The sequence below is a fragment of the Passer montanus genome, unplaced genomic scaffold (assembly GCF_014805655.1).
Source record: "Passer montanus isolate IOZ18808 unplaced genomic scaffold, ASM1480565v1 scaffold3, whole genome shotgun sequence".
Lineage (NCBI taxonomy): Eukaryota > Metazoa > Chordata > Aves > Passeriformes > Passeridae > Passer > Passer montanus.
In genome coordinates, this window is record NW_024367707.1 from 1,024,543 (window position 1) to 1,047,293 (window position 22,751).

General features: G+C 35.8%; 1 protein-coding gene across 6 annotated transcripts in view; it reads left to right on the forward strand.

Moving 5' to 3' along the window:
* DMD (dystrophin) overlaps window positions 1–22,751 on the forward strand; it is a 1,159,435-nt gene that overhangs the window by 810,847 nt on the left and 325,837 nt on the right. For all 6 annotated transcript variants that reach the window (XM_039714180.1, XM_039714179.1, XM_039714182.1 and 3 more), the window contains 2 exons: window positions 4,296–4,397; window positions 9,610–9,718. In XM_039714180.1, coding sequence (XP_039570114.1) covers window positions 4,296–4,397; window positions 9,610–9,718 — 211 coding nt within the window. The remainder of the gene's footprint in view (window positions 1–4,295; window positions 4,398–9,609; window positions 9,719–22,751) is intronic.

The window sequence follows — 22,751 nt, forward strand, 5'->3', positions numbered from 1 at the left end:
TACATCTAAATTACTTGAAAAACATATTTAAATGTAGTTTTCCATTATCAAGTTAAATATATATGGAGATTTATATCTAGTTATTTCATAAAAGTTTGTTTGAAATTAAAAGCAGCCAAATAGTTTCATCTTTTAAATTTATTATAGTGGCTTGTTACAGATCACTGCCTTGTCTTGATAAATAAAGGGAAATTGCTTAGTGCTTCTCTTTTCCTGTGAATAAATTCTCTTCTTTAATTTTCATTTAACATACTGTCTTGTTAAAAAGAGGTCATGAAACAACTTGAAACAACAAGAGATTTTGAAACAACTCACTATACCAATTTCAAAGTTGTATTTTTTTATTTGAAGGCTGTAATTAAGATTCCATTTTGCATTGTATTTCACTGTGAAGACACAGGTTTAATTACCCTGAACTACTCCTACTGTCTCAGCAGAATATGTCCAAAGAATGTTATCTCATGGGGAAATTGATCCCAAAAGTTACCAGTGTTACCAGGGAAGGTGAATCAGTACCAATACCATAGCTGACTCCTAACCTATGTGCAGCATAGGTCAAACAGCCTGTCCGTGTCTGCTAGGATAGTTTCAATCCCTTGAAATAGCATATGCCCAGCCATGAAATGTTATCTTTCATTGGCATATACACCAGAGGTTTAGTCAATATATTGGTTTCAGCCAGGGCAGGTGAATCAGTGCTTGTGATTCTCAATATAGACCAATACCGTAGCTGACTCCTAACCTATGTGCAGCATATGTCAAACAGCCTGTCTGTGTCTGCTAGGATAGTTTCAATCCCTTGAAATAGCATATGCCAAGCCATGAAATGTTATCTTTCATTGGCATATACACCAGAGGTTTAGTCAATATATTGGTTTCAGGTAGGGAATATGAATTTTCTGAGTTCTGAGCTATATCAATAGACTTTCATAGTCCAGGTGAAAGTGGCAAAAGTCCTTGCCACTTTTTCAGCCTGGAACTTTGTTAAGCAGGTTGAATTGGCATGTTGCTGTAAATGCAGAAGCCACTGTGGCTTATTCAGCAGCAGGCTTTCATCAGTTTGGATGCACTACTTTAACACCACTGAAAATTCATAGATAGTGCGTCATGGATAAAAGGTAGCCTCTGATTCTTGTTTATATATGTTTGAGAAACAGCAGTTTCCAGTGATGATGTATTTTAATTTGCCATATGTGTGAAAAGTTGAATTAGCATATTCATCACCCAGCCCAGAAGCAGCACTATGATTGCTTTCCCAGGCAGTTCATAAATTGTGCCGTTCCAGCAGTCAGCTCTGTCTCCCAAAGACAGCTCTGCATCCTCCCACAGCAAAGTGAGTGTGAGGACATGATCAGGACTTTAAAACAAATATGACTTTGGTGTTCTCTAAAAACTGATGGAAATGAGCATCTACAATTCCTCCTAGCTTTAGCAGTAGCCTGTCCTGTGCGATGAAGATTAGAGGTCAGGCTCTGCTCTGGGAATATGCTCTTCTTTTGGATCCTGCACAGCCTGGATAATAACTGTGGTCTTTTTTGTGTGCAAACCATTCGAGGCTATATTGTGGTCATTACCATTTTCTTCTCTTAGGGGATTAAATGATGGAGCAGAATCCTGTAACTACTCTCTTGCCTGTCAACCCTTTTAATAGGGTGTCATTTAGCAAATGGGTTTGAAATTGCTGGAAACGTGTTCACTGGGGAGGATTCATCAAGGGGCTATTCCATCAAGCAAAGAACTGGGCAAAGAGTTACTACAGCAATTTCATGTCAGACGTGCACTTATTGAAAGTAATTTTGTTTTGTTTTTAATTGATGTTGGGATTAGTGGGTGACAGTCAAAGTATTTGCTGCTCTGACAGATAAGATACCTGTTAATTTCAGCAGTGTCCAAATGAATGCCAAGATATTGAGAACTTCTTTTTCCCCTGTACTGTTACTTCTATTCTTATTGCCACATGTATCTCAGAGGAAGCATCATGCTGTATTGGATAGACTTGCACGATGCATTTTGGTTTAGGTTAAGGCCGCTGAATTTGAAAGATTAGACTACATAAGTTTAGTTCATGTAACTCCAGAAAATTGTAAAGCGGAGGGAATCAGTGATTTAACAACTCAATACATTACCCCTTCCACACTGGTTGCAGCCTGAAAGAAAATTGTGTCCATGCTCCTAGACCAGTCCATGGTAAAAAAACAAAGTCCAGTGAGGGTGGAGGATTGAGAAATCCGCTTCAAAGGCACATTCATTCCACAGGTTAAACACTCACCATAGGCACATCCACAGTGTTCATGGTATTCTTGGACTCCATAGGGCGTTGTAATGTGATTTTCTTGTGACAGAATTTGTTATGGTAACTGATGCTGTCATAAAAGAAGATGAGTAATTGAGACATGTAGAATAGCACAAGAGGAAATATTGGCCAAGTACTGCAGATAGCTCAGTTTGAGGAAAAAAAACCAAAAAAAATACCAAAACAAGCAATGAAACAAAAACTAAATAACAATTATTAAAATGCCTAGCTTTCATTAAGATAGGGAGAAAATTACCTCTTCATTAACACTCCTTGATTATTTTTTTTCTTTATATGCTGAGTAGGGAAGTAAAAAGTTAACATAGTATTGAAACAGAAAGAAAATAAGACTGTAATGAGGGTTTTATCAAAAGGTTAATAAACTCTCACCCGCCTCAATATCCCAATTTTGCAGTGCATTGCTTTTCTGTGCTCATTCTCTATGAATCCTTACCACTGTATTTCATTGATATTGAAATGAATAATAAAAAAAAATTTAAAAAAGGAATTGAAACATGTTTCAAATATTGCAAGAAATCATTGCATTCAAGTATCATTGCAAGGTTTGATGCAACTTATTTGTTGCATTGTGTTGTCATATGTTGTTCAATACTATTTGAAAAGGAAAATAAAGAAGACATTGAATTTACTAAGCATTTATTTTTAGTGGTTGTCCATAAAGTTTCACAAGTAAAGTTTCAGGGACCAGTGTAGACATACTTTATATGTTGAGTTTAAACATAGGAGCAAAATGGCCCCTTTTTGGGACTTAAAATTGGATAGATTTCAGCAAGTTTATTGCAGTAAAAAGAACAGCAGATTTCCACCAATAAAACAATGTGTTAGCTCAGATAGTGACATACCTGGCACAAAATCATGTCTGCTGTCACATTTATGATAACAGAATGTGGACAGAAAGTTAACTTGGAGAGTCAGTGTGTAGTCAGCAATATTGGTTAGGATAAGGTAATCAACCTATATTGTAGTTGGGTGAAGAGAGGAAAACAAAAAGATCCCAACCAATTAATTTTGATATCTCAGGTATTATTTCACTTATATTACTATAATAAAATGAAATAAGTCATGAATCATGGAACTACAGACAGACATAGTTTATCTTTTATTTTACAATTTTCAGTAGGTTTGGATTTTTGTTTGTTTTGATTGGTTGGTTTGGTTTTTTGTCTTAAATGTAGAGTTTTGCCCATTATTTATTTGGTCAGTACTTGGCACAATGAAGTTGCTATATGTTGGGAGACATTATTTGGGATTTCCTTATGTTAGTACATGGATTACACCTTTCCAGGTTGAAAAAGAAATTGCTAAAGAATATGCTGTTGTTAATTCATTCCATTCTTAATGGTAGGTGCCTCCCTGAACCTTAAGGGACTGTCACTACTACTGTGCTTTTCTTTTTAATTTATTTCTGTAAGTAGTTTTACTACCTAAATGGTAGTTTAGTACTCACAATTGCAGTCTTCTTTTAAAATTTTTTATCTTTCTAAACTCAGTATTATTGCCACATCTCATTAGACAATTTTAATGCCATGTACTGAATGAAGAAATGTTAACCAGTGCACTTTTCATCAGCTGGTAGTGTAAAACAGACAAAATAACAGAGCCTCTTAAATGAGATTTCTCATGCCTGTCTTTCTGTAAAATGGACAAAATAACAGAGCCTCTTAAATGAGATTTCTCATGCCTGTCTTTCTTACTATGAATTTGTGCTAGCTTTTTTTCATTTTGAGACCTTCAAGATGAAGTGACCGACCACTGTTTATTTTGGTAACTTTGCCCTTTTCCATCCCTCTTTGCTTTTGATTTTTTTGGTGATCCTCTTTGTCCCTAGCTGACACTATACTTGTGTTTACCCCCACACCAGTTCTAAACAGAAACTTGTCTACTGGTGTTTTACAGCTTCCCGTGGAGTTTTAGGACTATTCAGTCTTACTGCTTATGCTATGGTTACTTACCGTTGACTGGATATTTTTTTATTTTTCAGGAAACTGAAGCAGCAGTGCAGGCTAAACAGCCGAATGTGGAAGAGGTTTTGTCTAAAGGGTGTCATTTATACAAGGAAAAACCAGCCACTCATCCAGTAAAGGTAATGAAGCAACCTTTAGCAATATCCATTGCTGTGTAATAGGTTATGCTTCCCCTGTTGTACACTTGTCCTTGATGTGCTCTGCTTAAAATCAATAAAAGAAACTGGCAAATGACATTTGTTCTATTGTGTGATGGCATAGCCAGCAAAAATGTAATGCTTCCAGCTAAAAAACTTGTGCATATTGTGATGGGAATATTGTTTATGACATTAAGGTTCTTTTACTCATACAAAGGTAATTCGCACTGAAAGTAAATGTAATTTTTGTTGTATAATTAATGGCAAAATGTAACTTGTTTTTAAACTCCTTTACTTTAAATTTCACTATCAGAAATTTTGTCAAATTAAAAAACATAACAAATTTTCTAGAAAAGGTGAGAGTTAATTTATAAATAGAGTACTTTGCTTTCATTTTTTGTTTCATTTTGAAGGAAAGAACAAATGGCGACATAGAACTTTCTCACTCAATTTCTCTGCCAAATTTCATCTAGAATTACTGACTTGATTCTGTTTCGGAGCTGAGGGCACACTGTTTGGAAGACTATGCCTCCCAGCACTTCTCTTTTAGAAAAATGTACTATAGAACCCTTTTCTTCAGCTTATAAATCAGTTATAAGGGGATATTTTATATGCTTTTCCTATAGACTGCGAGTCCTTAATTGAGACTAGAGTGTCATTTTCTATCTTGTGGAATCTTGAGGTCATCAGCAAGCATCCTCCCATGTCTGGTTCAGCTGCTTTTCAAGAAGGAGACCAAACTAGTGAGGTCAATACCATACAGCCAGAGCTTGGTATTATAACTGCTAATTAAGTATCTGTAAACATAATGATTAAGAGTTCCCAGAAACAGTAAGAGTGACTTATTGATTACACTAAGTGTCTATTGCAATTGCTTCTGACTGGGCCAAGATAGTAAACTTTTTATTTAGAGATTTTCAAAATGCACAGCACTCCAAAACCACAGTTGGTAGAAAAGGGGTTTCTTCATAAATATAAGATGTCTGTAGGTGATCTTGGCAGTGAATTTCTTGGTTTTCTGTTTCTCTTTAGTCACTATAGTTGGAGTATTATTTTCCTACATTTACAAAATTTCCTTTGAATGACGTCTAAATCCCAACAGCAGATCTCCACTCACAGGAATGCATGAATGAACTGATGCCTACTTTAGAAATTAATTCATGTTTAAGAATTATTTGGTTTCTTGTTTTCTTTTCTGAACAGAAATGCTTAAGAGTTAATATCCTCTTTGGTACATGTGCATTTTTAATGATCAGTTCTCCTACACATGATAAAATGCTAGAAGAGGTAAACTCAAGGTGACTTGAGTAGGTAGAAAGCTCTGTTGGGTGTTTTCCTTGGCTAATAAACCCCTATTTTTCTTGGGAACTGAAATGTCATCTCTACACACTGAATGGACAATGGAACAAGAATCATTCCCCAATAACTGCATTTACTCATTTTGTGTGACTTCAGCTTCAGTCTTTGGAGATTTTTTTCCACATTTTAACAAGTAGAGTACTCAAGTAGAGTACTCAAAACAATAGAAAGTTAGAGGTTTTGGCTTTCTAGATTTTTAATTGCATATGAAGAATTGCATAATGAATGCTGACATTATCAAGAGCGAGGGCTAGTTCTTGTTTTACGTAAGAATGACTGAAGTATAAATTAGGTTGAAATTATTCTGTTTAGATCAAAATTCTGACACAGGAGTGTACTCTGTCTATGTATCTTAAGTGTTTGCATCAGAGATGGAAAATTGCCAATTTTTACCATATTTACTGGAAAAGGCTGACTCTTTAAAGATTATAATGTTCCTTGAGTTGTAGTTTTGAAAATTATGTTATGATATTATCTGTGAGGACATTAGTAACTTGTGGAGTAGTGCATATTTAAGTTTTAGTCCCTCTTTGATTGCATTTTACTTGTTTCCTTACATTCTGTAGTTCATTTAATTGTGCAACCTGTGAAGTTAATTTCTGGTTCAGTGTCTGTCTAGTGCAATAAGTCATAAAGCAGTGGTTATATGCTGTCAGGACTGTTGAATTGCTTTCTTGATGCCATTGGTACATTTCCTTAAGTCATCATTCTTCCTGAGTTGCTTCCAACACAATCTGCTATTTATATGTTTCAACACAAAGTTTTTGATTAACATAAAAAATAATTTTCTACACAAAAGGTATTTTGTGGAAGCAAAAATAATGTTTACTGAGATTAAGATGGTATGAGAAAGATATTAACAAGTTTTCAAAACTAAGAACTCAAAATTTTAGAAAATTCTTTAATTACAGCTGCCCTGGTACCCTTGGTTTAGACTGAACCCAGTTTAATTCAGTTCAGGATATGGACATCACTCACAGTCTAAGCAGCAATTCAATACTCAGAGCCAGAGTTCTTATTTAGTGTGTGGCGCAGAAAAAAAAAAAAAAAGATAAAATTACATGCCCTCTTTAAAAGCATTAATTACTTGTCTATCATTCCTTGACAAATTTGTAGATTATTTAGTTGTCTGGGGCAGCTTTGCTTTTTCCCCTCCATTATTTCTTTAATTCATCACAAATTTTCCCATTCTTTTCAATAAATGAAATAGAGGTCCTATTGACTTATTCTCACCACAGCCTTTCCTGTGCTCAAAAGAGGTACGTGCCAGAAAATTAGAGATATCCCTGCAATTTATGTGCATTTTATCTGAAATAATGTTCATAGTTAAAATTATTCTGGCATTTCCTAATGCTTAGCTGCTTATCTTTGCAACCTTTATAATATGTTCTCATTATAGTATTTTGAATGCAAATTAAATCCCATGGATTTATATTGACACGTATTTAATCTTATCTCATAGTTATGTCACTGAAATAAGTATATTTTCACACCTTCACTAAGCATACTAAAATAGAATTTTGCAACACAAGTCTGTAAAAACATTTTTGTTGGCAAATGAAATCCTTGTATATGCTGATTCAAGAGTCAAGAATGGGATGAGATGTGTGATCCTTTAAGCACTAGCACTTTAATAATCAGACCTATTCACTTTTATAAAATGGATTTCATGCTTTTGAAATGCATTTCTGTAAAGCTTTTGAAGGTGAGGGAGAGAGAGGTTACTGGTGTCAGTGGCAATAGAAAGGATGTAAGCCCCAATCTCATGATTAACAGCACTTAATCAGAACAGTTTATTCAGGAAAGGATTTCTGTGCCAGTGGAAGAGCTGTGGTTCCCTTGCCACAGCATTCAATTTGTCTTTTACTCTGGTGGGTGAGAAGTAGTGAGGAATTTATTTTCATTGTTCTCAGTCTTGCATTTAAAAGACTACATTTCTTTCTCTAAATATTCATATCTAATTTTAGTGCTGTCAGTAAGATTAGTCCACATAAGGGTGTTAACATCACTTAAATTGCACCAGTGCTGACATTTAAAGAAAATCTATAAATTGTGTGCTAAGTGCAACATATTTGGATGTTCATGCTTGTCACCAGAACTCTAGAGTTGCAATTACAGCAAAATTGTTGTGCTCAAAGAAGTTAACATTTTAATGCATGCCTGTTAATTTATGCCAGATGCAAGATCAAACTGTAATTTTGATAGAAGGGTTTAGAACTGGTTGCTCTCATATTAGTGGTGTAGCTGTTGCCCTGGACAACCACTCTAAAGTGTCTGGTGGGCATGTTTTATATTTGGTTGCTGGCAAGAAATCTCAGCCTCATATATGCAAGAATGATTAAGTAGCTGCTCATGGCAAGGATCAATATTAGAATGATGAAATAGAGCCCACCTCCTGGCCCTGCATGGGATAGCCCCAGAATCACCCCCTGTGCCTGAGTGTTGTCCAAACACTTCTTGAACTCAGACTGGCTTGGAGCTGTGACCACTTCCCTGGGGAGCCTGGTCTAGTACCCAAGCACCCTCTGGGTGAAAAATCTTTTCCTGATATCTAAACCTTCCCCACTGCCTCAGAGTCTGTGTGTGTGTGGGTACAAACATACTTCAATTTAATGGGGATTGTTCTCCATCCCTCTCCTACTGACCTCTGTCAGCTTAGACTTTAGGTAATTAAAGTACCTTTCTTAATAGGCATCCTGTTTCTATCACAGCTGGATTCTGATTTCAACTATATATCTAATTGTGGATTGAAGCCATAGAATGCTAAAAGCATTCCTGAGCTGCATCAGTACTCTGTGCCCTGTTTTGTAGCAGAGAATCACAGAACAATTTAAAGAGAAATGCTATCTTCATTCTAAGAGTTAGGCATGTCAGCATAGAATTAGCAGTGCTTCAGCCTTCTTTACAGTCTTTAAAGCAAGTAAAAATAGAGGAAGAAAAAACATTTTCAAATCTAAATGCCTCTCAGGGTTATCTGAGGTCTGATGTTATTCACACTCCAGACTTTCCTGCCGGTTTTGTTTACTGCACAGGACTGTGTGCTCACACACTGAAGTTTATGGTACCCTGAAGACTCCAAAGACTTTTTTTTTTCTTTTAGTTTAATGGGCAGAATTCTGCATTTTATGTTAGTAGTTGCAGAGGATTTATTGAAGAGCTTTTTGAAATACATAACTATTCTATTTTAATTTTAAAAATTCTCATCTCATGTTCACAGTGCTCAAAAGCCAAGCGTCTCAGGCTGTGGGGCTGTCCCTGGCAGGGTCAGGGTCAGGATCAGGCTTTGTGAGGGCATTCAAATACAGCCCGGGTGGCTGGGCAGGGCCAAGGGAACAGGCTGAGGTTGGTCCAAGGAGTAACTCTGTGGTCAGGGTCAGGCACCTGTGCTAGTTCTAAGCTGGCTCTGAGCTTCAGCAGCCAAACTTTGTAAAGATACTTTTAGGGCCCTGACACCAGGAAACTCTTTTGTAGCACAGCTGGAAAGGATTTTACTTGTCCCTCTACCCCATTTGTGAAAATTCATTGTTATATCTTTCTGTTTTGTATTTTTTTAAATTCAGATGATCCACCAGATTAAAAAAAAAAAAAAAAAAAAACAAAACACTTATTTTATTTTACATTTGTTTACATTGCATTTACATTTGTTTACATTACAATTCCCTGTTGGATGGGGTCCTGAGGAAGCAGATCTATTGGGTGGCATCCCATCCCATGGTGGGAGGGGAGTTGGAGCTAGACAATCTTTAAGGTCCTTTCCAACCCAAGCCATTCTGTGGTTCTGTAATACATTAATTTATGTATCATAAATTTAATATTTTGTTATCTTCTATTCCAGAAAAAATTAGAAGACTTGAATGCTGACTGGAAGGCAATACAACACTTAATTCAACAACTAAAGGAAAAGCCAGCATTAGCAGCCTTTGGCCATCTATCTACAGGTGTCTGTAAGTACTTCAGTATATGTATTTTTTAAATTAATTACAAATCATACAGTTAAAGTTAAAATGGCTGGAGACTGTCTAAATTAATTCTGCATCCTTAGAAGTGCTACTACGGCATTCGAGTTGGTCTTTTATCATTGCCTTTCTATTTTATGCAGTGTATCCCAGAAGACAAATTAGATTATGGTTTGATGAAAAGGTTGCAGAATGCTTTTCAAATTATTACTGTTTCAAAGTCATTTTTCTTTCATTCCATGAAGAGGTGAGATTTTGACTTTTTGCATATACTAATGGAGGAACAACTACAAAGGGACACAAATTGTTTAAATTAAAAGATAATAATGTTATAGGTCAAGTACCTGTAGATTGGTCACAGAATGAAATCCTGAAATTATTACTACTGATGGGGCAATAATGTCAGACTGTTTCAAAACAAAGCTTGTCTATTAACAGAGAAAGTCATATGACAACATGGTAGGAAGAATTCTGCAGTTAAACACTAAGTCAGTGATTTATGTTTCTTCGTCTCTTGCATTCATGAATACACAACAAGACATCTGATCTCTGTTTCATTTAAATTATTTTGACAATATTTAAATTGGATTATTCTCATATCTCTTTGTGTCTTCTTGCTCTCTACAAGGATTACAAACTCTTCTTTATTTTTCCTTGATAAATGGATTTTATTTCCAGTGCTTTCCTTTAAAATGTAGGGATTAAGCATGGGTGAAAAATAAATGCTTAATGGAAGCACTGTGCTCAATCTCAGTTTCTAAAGTCTCTAAGATTCTTTACTTGATATCGAACCATTTCAGTTGCTTGAATGAACAATGTTGCCTATACCATGTGGAAATCTGCTCGTCATATGTAGCAGCAGAAAGAAATCTGTCCCCCTAACCTCTGTCAGATTGCCTGTCACTCAGATTGTGATACAGCTGCAGTAATCACTTGGAATTGGATTACATGTGGGTTGTTGGTTCCTCTTGTTTTTAATATGTTGTAGGGGGTAGAAGCAATAAAAGCTTAAACTGGAGAATTCTCTACCTTCTAATAGTGGTCCTCCAGGACAACAAAGAAGAAAACTTTTTTTCAGAGAAGTGCATAATTGCTCCATAGAGAGAAGATCCAGAAATTTCAGTACCAGAAGACAGTCCAGCTCCTGCCCAAATAGCACATATGAGTTCAGGGAAGGGAGTTTCTTGCTCATGATATGTTGAATCTTACTAAAAAGGAACCAATATTTGGGCTTACTCCCTTAGAGATGCTGTGGTTCCAGTGACAATTATTTCAACTTTCTAAAAAGATCCAAATAACACTACTGTATTTTTAAACAAGTAGTACAACAGCATTCTTGCTTTGCATGATTCTGTTCCAAGGCATTCTACAGGAATTCCTGTAGTGGCATGGGGAAATGGAGATGTGTAATCATTTTTTTGCTGTGCTAAACTTGCTGTGTCAGTTTTCTGTGTGAACAGGTTATGTCAGGTTCCAGAGGGAAACAATGTTGGCAAGTTGTGATTTTGCTGTTACAAAAGAAATTATAATAATGGAAGAAGAGCAAGAACACAGAGTAGTAATGCAATATATTTTTATATTACCTCATCTCTAGCTGAAGAATTGCAAAATTACTCACCTTAATACAAGATGTAGTCTCTGACTGCTAATATTTCTGAGACTCAGTAGATGGAATTGTACATGCAGAAAATGAAAGCACTGGTGTTCTATAAAAGGATTAAGCAGGAAGTAAGATTGATTTCCCTTCTGTTGTAACGAGCACTTAAAATTTGAATCTGTGCTTATAACACTAATTCATAATTTTTCTTTATTTGAGTCAGTTTACTGTGATCACCTCATTATAGGTGTATTGACATAGAACTGTAAAGTTCAAAAGGGACCCAGGGAGACATCTCTTCCTTTTGCTCAAAGCACAGTCGATTAGTGCAGGTTGCTCAGGGTCATGTCCAGCCAGGTTTTTTATATCTCCAAGGATAGAGACTCTACAACCTCTCTGGGCAACTCTTTCCTGTGTTGAGCAGCTCTGACAGTAAAAAACGTTTCTTCTTCTATTCAAATAGAATTTCTAGTATTTCAGCTGTTGCATGGTGCTTCCCGTCCTGTCTCTGGGCTTCACTGAAGACAGTCTGGATCTGTCTTTCCTCCTCCAATCAGATATCTAAACACATGGATATGATCCCCCTCAACCTTTTCTTCTCCTGGACAAAAGAGCAGTTTTCTACAAAGATAGGAAAAAATATCTGCTACTGAGGTATTTTTGTAATTCATTTAAAAGAATCGGAGGAGAGGAGGGAAGAAATGGGTCTAGTAATTCTGTGGTCTATGTTCTGCAGTTATTTTAACCACACATATCATAGATATTTTTATGGCCTTATTTAGTCTGTGCTGCTGACTCTTTTGAACCATAGGGACTTAAACTGGTTATGGGAGAGCTAGCTTTAACCAAGTCTCCCAACAGCTAAACAATCTCATTAAAGGTCATTTGTAAAGAAGGATACAAAAAGTTGTTTTGGAAGGTTGTGTGAAGCAGTGTCAGTATCTGCTGTTGACAATTATTCACTTCCTGATTCTACAGGGACTTTTAGGGACATCAGGATTGAATAATGTTGACATGTGTATTTGAGACCAGGGAATGAAGATGTAACTGGCTCATCTCTAGTGCCCTGTCAGGTATCATTTGGTCTGGTTACAGGAACTCAGACAGAGAATCTTAATAAATTCCATCTGGTGGCTGTTACAGAGGTAAAGCTCCCTGGTTATAATTGTTTCTAGGTCTGCATATTATAGTTTCTTTGGCAGAAGAAGCATTAAAAAATAGTTCTTCGTATTCCACCAGTCCAGTGTGCCCTCAGGCATAAGGAACAAGAATTACTTCTCCAGCTCAAAAAATGTACTTAGCTGAAGGGTATGCCTAAAACCTTAGCAAAGATTGACTTCCAAGATAAGATGAATCAGGAAGAAAATCACACTTGCTATCTGTACTTGACAGGATAACGTGAAATGCTGTGAATGTCTCTATCCAAATACCTTGATGCATTGCTTAGCCAGCAGTTTGAAAACATTTTAAACAGAGAGGAAAGCAGAATGTGCTTTTCCAGGAGGGAGAGTTTTTAATAGCATCATTAGCATTCATATGACTTATTTTTCTTCTTTTGTACTGAAGTGCTATCACTGTATTTATTTACTAACCTAGGTAAAGGTACACACTGCTTTGTAAACCCCTCTGAATGCATTGTGGGGTGAGAGGCACTCCTGACTTGTCCTGGAGGAAGATATTTTCCATATTTTGTCTTCATTCCAGTAAGATGCTAGGGGAAAATTCTGGCCACTTTTATTTATAGCTACCTTGAAAATACAATTTCTTTAAATTGATGTGTATTTATTTTCAGTTATGCTGTACATGAAGTTAGTGAAATTTTAACTACAAATGTATCCACCTGAAAATACTCTGTCAACTAATTTTACATTTTTTCATATTCATCTAATAAAACTGTGAGGGATACATTATCTTAATACTCTTGCAGTTTTACTTATTCAGTGAACAGTTTTTTGTGTACAAGCAATTTCTTCTTTTTTCTTGACTGCTTACAGAAGTTTTGTCCATTTTTGTCTTTTTTTTTTGTATGAAATGCCTAATCAAGTGAAACAGAACAACGTGCAACTGTGAAATGAATAAAAGAGTGACAATTATAATCAACTACAATGGTGAAATTTCTTCTGAAATTAGGTAGAATTTGTCCCTTTGAACTTTAAAATTTATCAGTCTTATTATGGAGCATCATTTGTAGGAAGTCTGAAAAAACATAAAGATAAAAAATGATTGGTTGTGTTTAACCGATTTTATCAGGATTGCATTTGAGAGATAGGCTTTATATGCATTGGTAGGTGTTGTACACTAACTGCAAATAATTAGAGGAAAGCTAATTCTGCATCACCAGAGCTCACCATCAGCACTCACCATCAGCTTTAGATATCTTTCTTTAAATGCCTACAATCAATGCTCTTCTGTGCTTTTGGTATAACTTGCTTTAGGAAGAGTCAGACACTGCAGATACAGAGCCAAAGACTGGTCTTCCCTGTACAGGGGAAGGCGGCTTTTCAGGATTTAGAATAGCGAGGAAGAATGGAAGAGGAGTGAGGGATCACGCTGAGTCCATTAGACTCGAGCTGTAATGTGAAGACTGAGCTGCAGTGAGTTCACCAGCAGCAATGGTGGTGGGGAGAACTCATCGCCCTTTACCCATATATTCAACTGGGTACAGGAAAAATATTCACAGCAGTCAGTCATCTCCAGAGTCTATAATACCTTGAATCTTGAAGTTTGAATTAAAACAGTGATATTTGGTGATACAGTGACATTCCCCAGTGAATCTGGGGAAAGCAGTGATAACAGAATTTCATTTGCTTATCCTTTGGTATTTTGCTTGCAGGAGTATTGTAGGTCTCCTTCTATTTGGGAAATATAGTTTGGTTTTTATTTCTCTGTGAAACAAGTCCCCACCAGGATTAGGCATGTTGTTTTGTTCCAGGCTTGTAAGATCATATATACAACAGTTCTTGAAAAATATCAGTTGCTCTGTGTAGGCACCTCTGCGGCTTAATGCAGCTGGAATTCACACTCACTGCTTGCAGTATGTAACACAAGAAACAACTACTGGTGCTGCTAAAAATACCTGTCATGAGTTTGTCAGTTTCTGAGGAAACTTAGCACTAAACAAAAGCATGTATGTGAAAATACATACCTTGATAAAATAGCTTAAGGTTTAAAACTTAAAATCCATTTATGTCAGAAGCTGAAAGTGCTTCTGTAGTGCCAGTGCATGTATTGTATGCATCTGGAATTTTCTTTTTTTTTTTTCAAAATGCATAGTTGAGCTTTTTATTATTCCATACTGGTTATTTCTAAGATAGGGGAATGTACAGATGGACATAGCAGTATCCTGCATTATGAAAACTGCCATGTTAAATCTCTGACATGATATTTGGTTTAATGTTTTCAGTGGGAATGAAGGATTCTTTGTTTAGCAAACTATAACCATTGAAATATATTCATTTCCATGGACTTGAGAGCTGGATTGTGTACTGTTCCTCTGCCTCTTTGAAAACACACAAACCATTTGTGTTTAAGAGATAATCAGGAGACAATGACAAAAATGTAAGAAACAAAATGACAGCAACTAGCTTTGGGCAAAAATATGCACAATAGATACACTTTCTTTTTTGTCATATTTCAGAGCTAATATGCTCTGAAGCAGTAATTGTTTATATATTATGCTCACTGTTTGAGTGAACACATATGCTGTAGTGCAGCACTGTTTCTCAGAATTTCCAAAAGCTAGTCTTAAAACTCCTTGTGCACCTGAGAATATTACAAATGTGTATTCAAAGGGCAAATTAAAAACAAATGTAAAATCAGATATTTGAGTGTCTATATTGTTTATAGCAGCTGGCATAGTATAATTGGGACAAAGAATACTCAAAATGAAGAATCCATGGATGTGTGCATCTACAATGTTTTCCATACTAATGGACATTTGTATTGATATTAAATGTTGATATTAAACTTCTGTTGCACATAGTCTTCACTATTTAAAGGAAGTTTGTTGTCAGCTATTAAAAACTTTCATGGGGAATATGATAGACAATTTTCTAGAACCAATCTCCAGTTGAACAGGTAAAAATCCACAGCATGTAGCTGTTGGGATAAACAGTTCCTGTGAACCATTTTGGTTCACTTTGGTTATAGGGCACCAGTAAAGAAGATCACTCTCATGAGCTGTAGTAGAGAGAAATACTATTTCCAATAATGATCATGTGTCTAGAACCATATAGTTTCTGATGCTTGTGCATGTTGATTCTGAAGTAAATGTCTACTTTTAGTATTAGTTATAATTTGGTTTAACGCTATGAAAAGTTTTACAAAAATAAAATGCAAGAGGGAAATTGAATATGTAAAAATGCAGTAGGGAAGTACCACAGAGAATACCTTGAGCTCTTAAAACATTAGACACCAGTAACAGTAGACTCCTCCTAACAAAGGTTGCTCATGCTTGTGTAAGTGGATTAGTAAAGGAGCAGATGGTTCTCTTTACCTTTTCTTTTTGATGGAGGAATGAATGTTTTATATAAATAATTTTAGTAGATTTGGCTTTAAGTCATTTCACTTTACAGACTCAGGTAATGAAGAGGTTCAGAGATGCCAGCCTGAGATGGCCCTATTATGGGTAAATTGCCATATATCTGTTTTCCCTTTGTATTCAGGAAAGAAGTGTCTAATCATTCAATTTGATTTCCATTAAGAAGCTTTTTTACTTCTCACATATGTGACACATACAGCAAATAATATGGCACAAAAATGAATCTGTTGCCACTTGATTGGAGATTTTTCAAGGTCAGGACCCAGTTTCACAAGCAGTTCTATTTTTCAATACAGCTGACATCAGACACAAGCTGAAGACAAACTTGTCTAATAAAGCTTTCAGATTCAATTTTCTCTCTGCATATAGCTTCAGGAATCTCTGGAGGTCATTCACAGCATGTGCTGTAACACCAACAGGGAGAAGTAATGAAAAGCATCTATATAAAAAGCTGACACTCTGCCTTCCAAGCTGCATGAATAAAAACATAATAAGCAAGTTTAGAAACACAAATCCCTGTTATTCTCAGAATTTCTATTTTGATCTTTATAACGTATCTTGACTTGAGAATTTGCTTCTGGTTTTTCTGACAGGTGAAAAATATATGCAAAATATACTTAAGCCACAAATGCCCAATTTGAACAAAACCAAAGGTTACACCTTTATATTTAATGTCTTGTTTCAGGGATGTGGTAGTAGGTTCGCCTTAGAAAGATCTGCAATAAACAGGTGTGACAGTGCAGTTTACAAAAGGAATGTGAACTTCTACTTGTTTTTTTCAGGGCTCAGCTAATTAAATATAACTCACTCTGGGTTACAAAGAATTTTTATTGTACTGATACCTATGATGAAGCATAAATCAGAAAGTCAAGACAAGAGTTGGCTACTTTGCTGTTATTAAAGACGATATGGAGCCAAGGTCTAATTTTTCTATTCTGTAACAAGTTATTGAAGCACAACTGTCAAAATGTATGATGTAAATAAAAATAATGCTATCATTAGTCTTTCAAACGACCACATTCACCTATTCAATTTTTAAAATACAATCTGGTATTTTCTTCTGAGGAGCAAGCTTTGTGGCTTGTTTTCTTTCATTTAATGTCTTGTCAATAATTAGTAGCAGCAGGATATGCGAGATTTCTTTTGGTTAAATCCCATGAAATGTAAATGGTAGCATACTGTAGAATTCTTCAGACTATTATTGATAACCTAGATCAGGTGAAAGCACAGAACTAAGTTACAGTTATGTTTGGACTTTTTTAAATGGTTCCAATAATTTTGATAACAGAATCCAGTGTTGGTGATTTTTAAAATACCTGGAAACTATAATTTTTAAAAAGAGAATCAATAATTTAGACTAGTTTATTCTGGAAGATATGGAAAAAGGGAATAGAGTCCTAGAAAAAGGATATCCATAATAAAATGGTAATTTGTGCCCTTTTTCAGTTTTTCTGCCTAAGTGTCCATCTTTAAATCACTTTTTTAATAGTATTTTAAACCTACTTTCTCACTTATTTTGTTACAATAACCCAAATTACTGTGATATTTGAGTATCCAGATAGCATCAGCCTGCAAATCACAGTAATCTCTCTATTCTGTCTCTTTTTGTATTGTAATTAGGCCTATTGACAATTTCATTGTGTGAAAATCTCCTTAATTTGCTAGAATAGTAGAAAGGAACTGGTCATTGTGCACACAACCCTCTTGACCTGTCTGTTCTTTGTTGACTTGTCTCTTTAAAAGAGCAAAGCAAGCCATCTTTTCCTTGTGAAGGGAGCAGTGCTCAGGGACATCCTGGTCATGCCCTACCTGAGTCTTTGACAGCCTTCCTCACCTTTCTCTTGTGACTGGGGCTGCCTCAGAGTTGGGTCTGCTCTAGAGAGAAACAGCCAGCTAAGGAGTGTGAGCAGAGTGGAGGCTACAGGGAATGAGGAACAAAGCTCATAATTGCTTCCAGGGTTTCTGCTCTAGTCAGAGGACATGAGACCATGACAGAAGGATTTGCTCCTTGAACCATAAAAGGCTAAAAGGAGGAAAATATGTCAAATGAAAACCTCTTATATTCCAGCTGTAAAATTCTTTAGTCTGATACATATGCAGTCTATCACTGAAATATGAGACTGCTGTCTTTGTGTCAGCTTGGAGCAGGGGACGTGCAGTGGTGGAAATGGGCAAGAAGAGATGTGCATTACTGATGTTTTTTTAACAGTAGATTGATGGGCAGACCACACTTAAGTTCCCAAAACCAATTCTTTATAGGGTGAAAGTAAAATAGAGGTAACTTTGACCTCAAAAGTAAACATAATATGAGAAAGCTTGACCAAGGTTTCACAAAGTAGTGCCTGGCAAGATATTTTTATAATTATGATGAAAGAACAGAAGGTGTTTGTAGTGATTTCAGTAATTCCTTTGTCAAAACAAACTGACAGTGATGACGTTCCCTTTGAACAGCTGCTTTCTATCCTGCAAAATTTTCCACTTGAAGAATAAGGGAAGACTTGGACATTTTTGCATGAATTTTGTAATTGTGTTAAATTAGCTAGTAACTGCACTCTGATTATTTCACTGCTTCTTTAAATCTGTTAGTTTGTTTTTTTTTTTAACTACAAGGTACCTCTAATTCAACTGGCTTCTTGTTGTTTTGTATCTGTCTACAATTCTTTACACACTTTTTTCAGAGTTTCCCTTGGATAAAATAGGAATTTATGCCAGTTAAATCAATAAATAGATCTTACAAAAATTAGAAGAGGGGATTTTTATGAGACTGCAAAAGTTGGAGCTCTGGCAGTATGGGTTTTTTTTTTCCTTATATCAAAGAATCAGCTGTGGAAATTCAGTTACATGTCAATAGCAGTACACTGGAAATGTAAATTGTTGTCACAGATTGTCATCCAATTGAAGGCTGCATACTAAATCAAGGAACTTGTTACTTGTACTGACAAAAGGAATACTGAGAGGTGCTTGCATCATTTGTGACAGATGTTGTCACAACATTCTTTATAAGGCAAGTATGTGACAGAATTTGATTTTACAGCACCACAACTTCTGCAGTACGAAACATTCATTTTCATGAAACTCTTTGGTAACAACTACTCACTGGAGAAGACTCTTATCCTTTGGAAAAAGACAAATGCCTTGTGTACTGGTACAAATAAAACTGCTTTTTTAAAAAGTGTATGAAAGGTTCTTGGGCTACCTTCCTTTAGTTTCTGTCTGCTTAATTCTCATACTCACTAAAAGGGATCCATTCATACCATAGCCTTTTGCTTTTCAATTTTTAGTGGTCCCATCAATCATGCTGAACTTTGCCTAAGGAAAGGTTCTTGGAGAATGCCATGACAATGCTATATTACTAAAAGGAGACTGAACTTTAGAGCAGTTTATCTTTCAGAAAGGTTTGAATGGAATGATAGGTCTAAGCAGATTAATGCTACCTCTGTTTACAGATATATATTACAATCTTCAGTTGGTTTTGTAGTACTTGTCCCTGGTTGAATCATAGTCTAATTAGAATCAAATGCTACAGATTTAAAGTCATTTCCACCACATGTAGAGCAGTCAATTGAATTCTTTATGTACACTGTGCCAGGATTATTTCTATGTATTATCTTCTTAGTTGCTTCCTCCCCAAAGAATTCTGTTATTACTCTATTTCCAATTTGATTTTTAGAGAGTGTTTGGGAACATAGCTGTATAGGACCACAGAAAGACTGAGATTGGAAGGGACCTCTGGAGATAATCTGGTCCAACCCCCTACTCAGGATAACCTAGAGGAGGCTACCCAGGATGATGTTTCTGTGGCTTTTGAGTATTTCCATGAGTGGAGATACTGCGAACTCTCTGGTTCAAGCCATTGCAGGAAACACTCAAAGACCATTTCCTGATATTCAGGGGGAACCTCCTGTGTTTCAGTTGTGCACATTTTCACTGGTGGGCTCTGCTGGAAAGAGCCTGGCTCCACCTTCTGTGCATTTTCCCTTCAGATAATTGTAAATATTCAAGAGACCCCCCTGAGTCTTCTCTTTTCTAGGCTGAACAATTCCTGCTCTCTCAAGCTTTTCCTCGCATAAGAGAGGTCTCAGTCCCTTAATCATCATTATGGCCATCCACTGGTCTCTCTTCAGTAGCTCTAGAGCTGTCTTGTACTAGGGATCCAAGAGTTGGATACAGTTTTCCAGCTGTTGAGCAGAGGGGAAGGATCAGTTCTGTCCACCTGTTGGCAATGATCCTCCTAGCGCAGCCCGGATGCCGACAGCTCTGTTACTTTCCCATGGTTTGAGGTGAAGCCATCATTCTCTGAGTCCTCCCTATTATCCTTTCTGTAGAGAGAAGTGGCATTTGTTTTCCTCCAGTCTTCAGAGACTTTCTTCTGCTGTGATCCATCAAAGTTTGTAAAAAGAATCCTTGTAATGATTGCTGCCAGATCTCCCAGCACTCTGCAGGTGCATCCCATCAGGGCCCATGGATTTCTTTATATGTTCCTGGTTTGCTGAAGTATTCCCCAACTTGATTCTCTTCTACAAAGAGCAATTTGTTTAAACTCTAATTTCTGCACATGGAAATTACTTTTAAGTACCTAATGACCAAGGGAGCAGTTGACACTGCACTTCTGTGTATCTTGCATACACAGAAAGTATTTGCAGAAGCTCTTTGCAGCAACAGGTCACGACATGAACTTTTTGCTATGTGGCACTAATTTAACCTCACTCTAAGGTTTTATTTACATTATGATGCACAAGAGCCAACATATGTGGTTTATATCACTGAAATTCTTAGTGTTTGGTAGACTCCACCTATTTTTTGTGTTCCTTGAAGTACCTCATGACCAAGGGAACAGTTGACATTCCATTCCTGTGTATCTTGCATACACAGAAAGTATTTGCAGAAGCTCTTTGCAGCAACAGGTCACAACGTGAACTTTTTGCTATGTGGCACTAATTTAACCTCACTCTAAGATTTTATTTACATTATGTGCACAAAAGCCAACATATGTGTTTTATATCACTGAAATTCTTAGTGTTTGGTAGACTCCACCTATTTTTTGTGTTCTTATTCCTGTTGTAATTCAGTGTTTGTGATAGAAGAGGTTTTCTCTACATTGAGTGATAGAAATATCAAAACATCTTGCCGTTGGGTTTGGAGGAATTTGGAAAAATGAATTGTACAATAAATGGTTTAGTCACACTCCCAGATATAAAAGGGAGGATGGCAATAAAATTCTACCAGATCTATCCTATGACAAAGAAAGAAAAGTCTGAGAAAGCTGACGCTTATCTTCCCACCAAAGTTAAAATTTAAAGTTCTGATGCTGTATAAAAATCTAGTAATAGTAAGAGTAACATTTTGGAAACCATAACTTTTGTAATTATTTTTCAAATATAATTTTCTTTACATTGAGTGAAAAAAATATCAAAACATCTTGCCGTTGTGTTTGGAGGAATTTGGAAAAATGCATTGTACAATAAATGGCTTAGTCACACAGATATAAAAGGGAGGATGACAATAAAATCCTACCAGATCTATCCTATGACAAAGCAAGAAAAGTCTGAGAAAGCTGACACTTCCGACCAAATTTAAAATTTAAAGTTCTGATGCTGTGTAAAAATCTAGTAATAGTACGAGTAACATTTTGGAAACCATAACTTTTGTAATTATTTATCAAATACAGCAGTACACATTCACTTGTAAATCTTTTACTTTTCTCCTAAGCATTTTAACCTTGACTTTTTACTTTCTTTTGAACCTCTAAGTATTCTTTACTTTCAGCCCCTTCATCCCACTGCACAGACTATTTTAGATCTGTCTAAAATTTAATAATCCTATAAACTATCAGCTTCTTTTCTTTTACCTTTAATAATTAAAACTATATATAATCCATAATGACTTGTTAAGAGTCATAAAGAACTTCTAAAATTAAAAGGTAGTGTAGACACTTAACTTGTATTTTAAACTGATTACAGTAACACGTTATGTGAATGTTCCCTAAGTGTTCATGAAATTAGGTATAAAACTTTATCCATTTATAGTCTCTAAAAATTTCTATGTATGAAATATACCTGATGCAGTTACCAAGTCTTTTTTTCCAGGAATTTTTATTTACTACATATTGAAGGCTAAGAAATATAAAACTTTATCCATTTATAGTCTATAAAAATTGCTATGTATGAAATATACGTGATGCAGTTACCAAGTCTTTTTTCTAGGAATTTTTATTTACTACATATTGAAGGCTAAGAAAAACAAACATTGGTGTTGTATTAAAATAGAAAAGACTCACTTTGAAACATGATTTTTGTCTTTAAAAGCTGATTAAAATGTTAATAAAATGTTAACTTTGAGATACAATGCTCTAAGGATGCATATTTTCCACATACAGAGCTGTGGGTGGAATTTTGTTGACAATAATTTTTGATCAACATAAAGACTTTCTTTTGAGTTCAGACCACTAGGAAAGAAAAAAAAAAAAACAAAACATTCCTTGCTTTCAGACTTCAAAGTTGATGGGCTTTTATTTGATAAATTTATATTATTCACAATATTTCGTTGGCAATAATTTTTGATCAACAGAAAGACTTTCTTTCGAGTTCAGACCACTAGGAAAAAAAAAAAAAAAAACAAAACATTCCTTGCTTTCAGACTTCAAAGTTGATGGGCTTTTATTTGATAAATTTATATTATTCACAATATTTCATCAGAGCTCTGTTTGCCATATTATTTTCCTTTCAGATCTCCTGTATGACCTGGAACACCTGGCAGGTAGCTGTAGCTCCTCTGCAAAAAGTGTAACTGGCAGTGAACACCTTGCAGGGTGGGGCTGTACTCAACATTCCTTGCTTTCAAAGTTGATGGGCTTTTTTTTTTTTTATAAATTCATATTATTCATA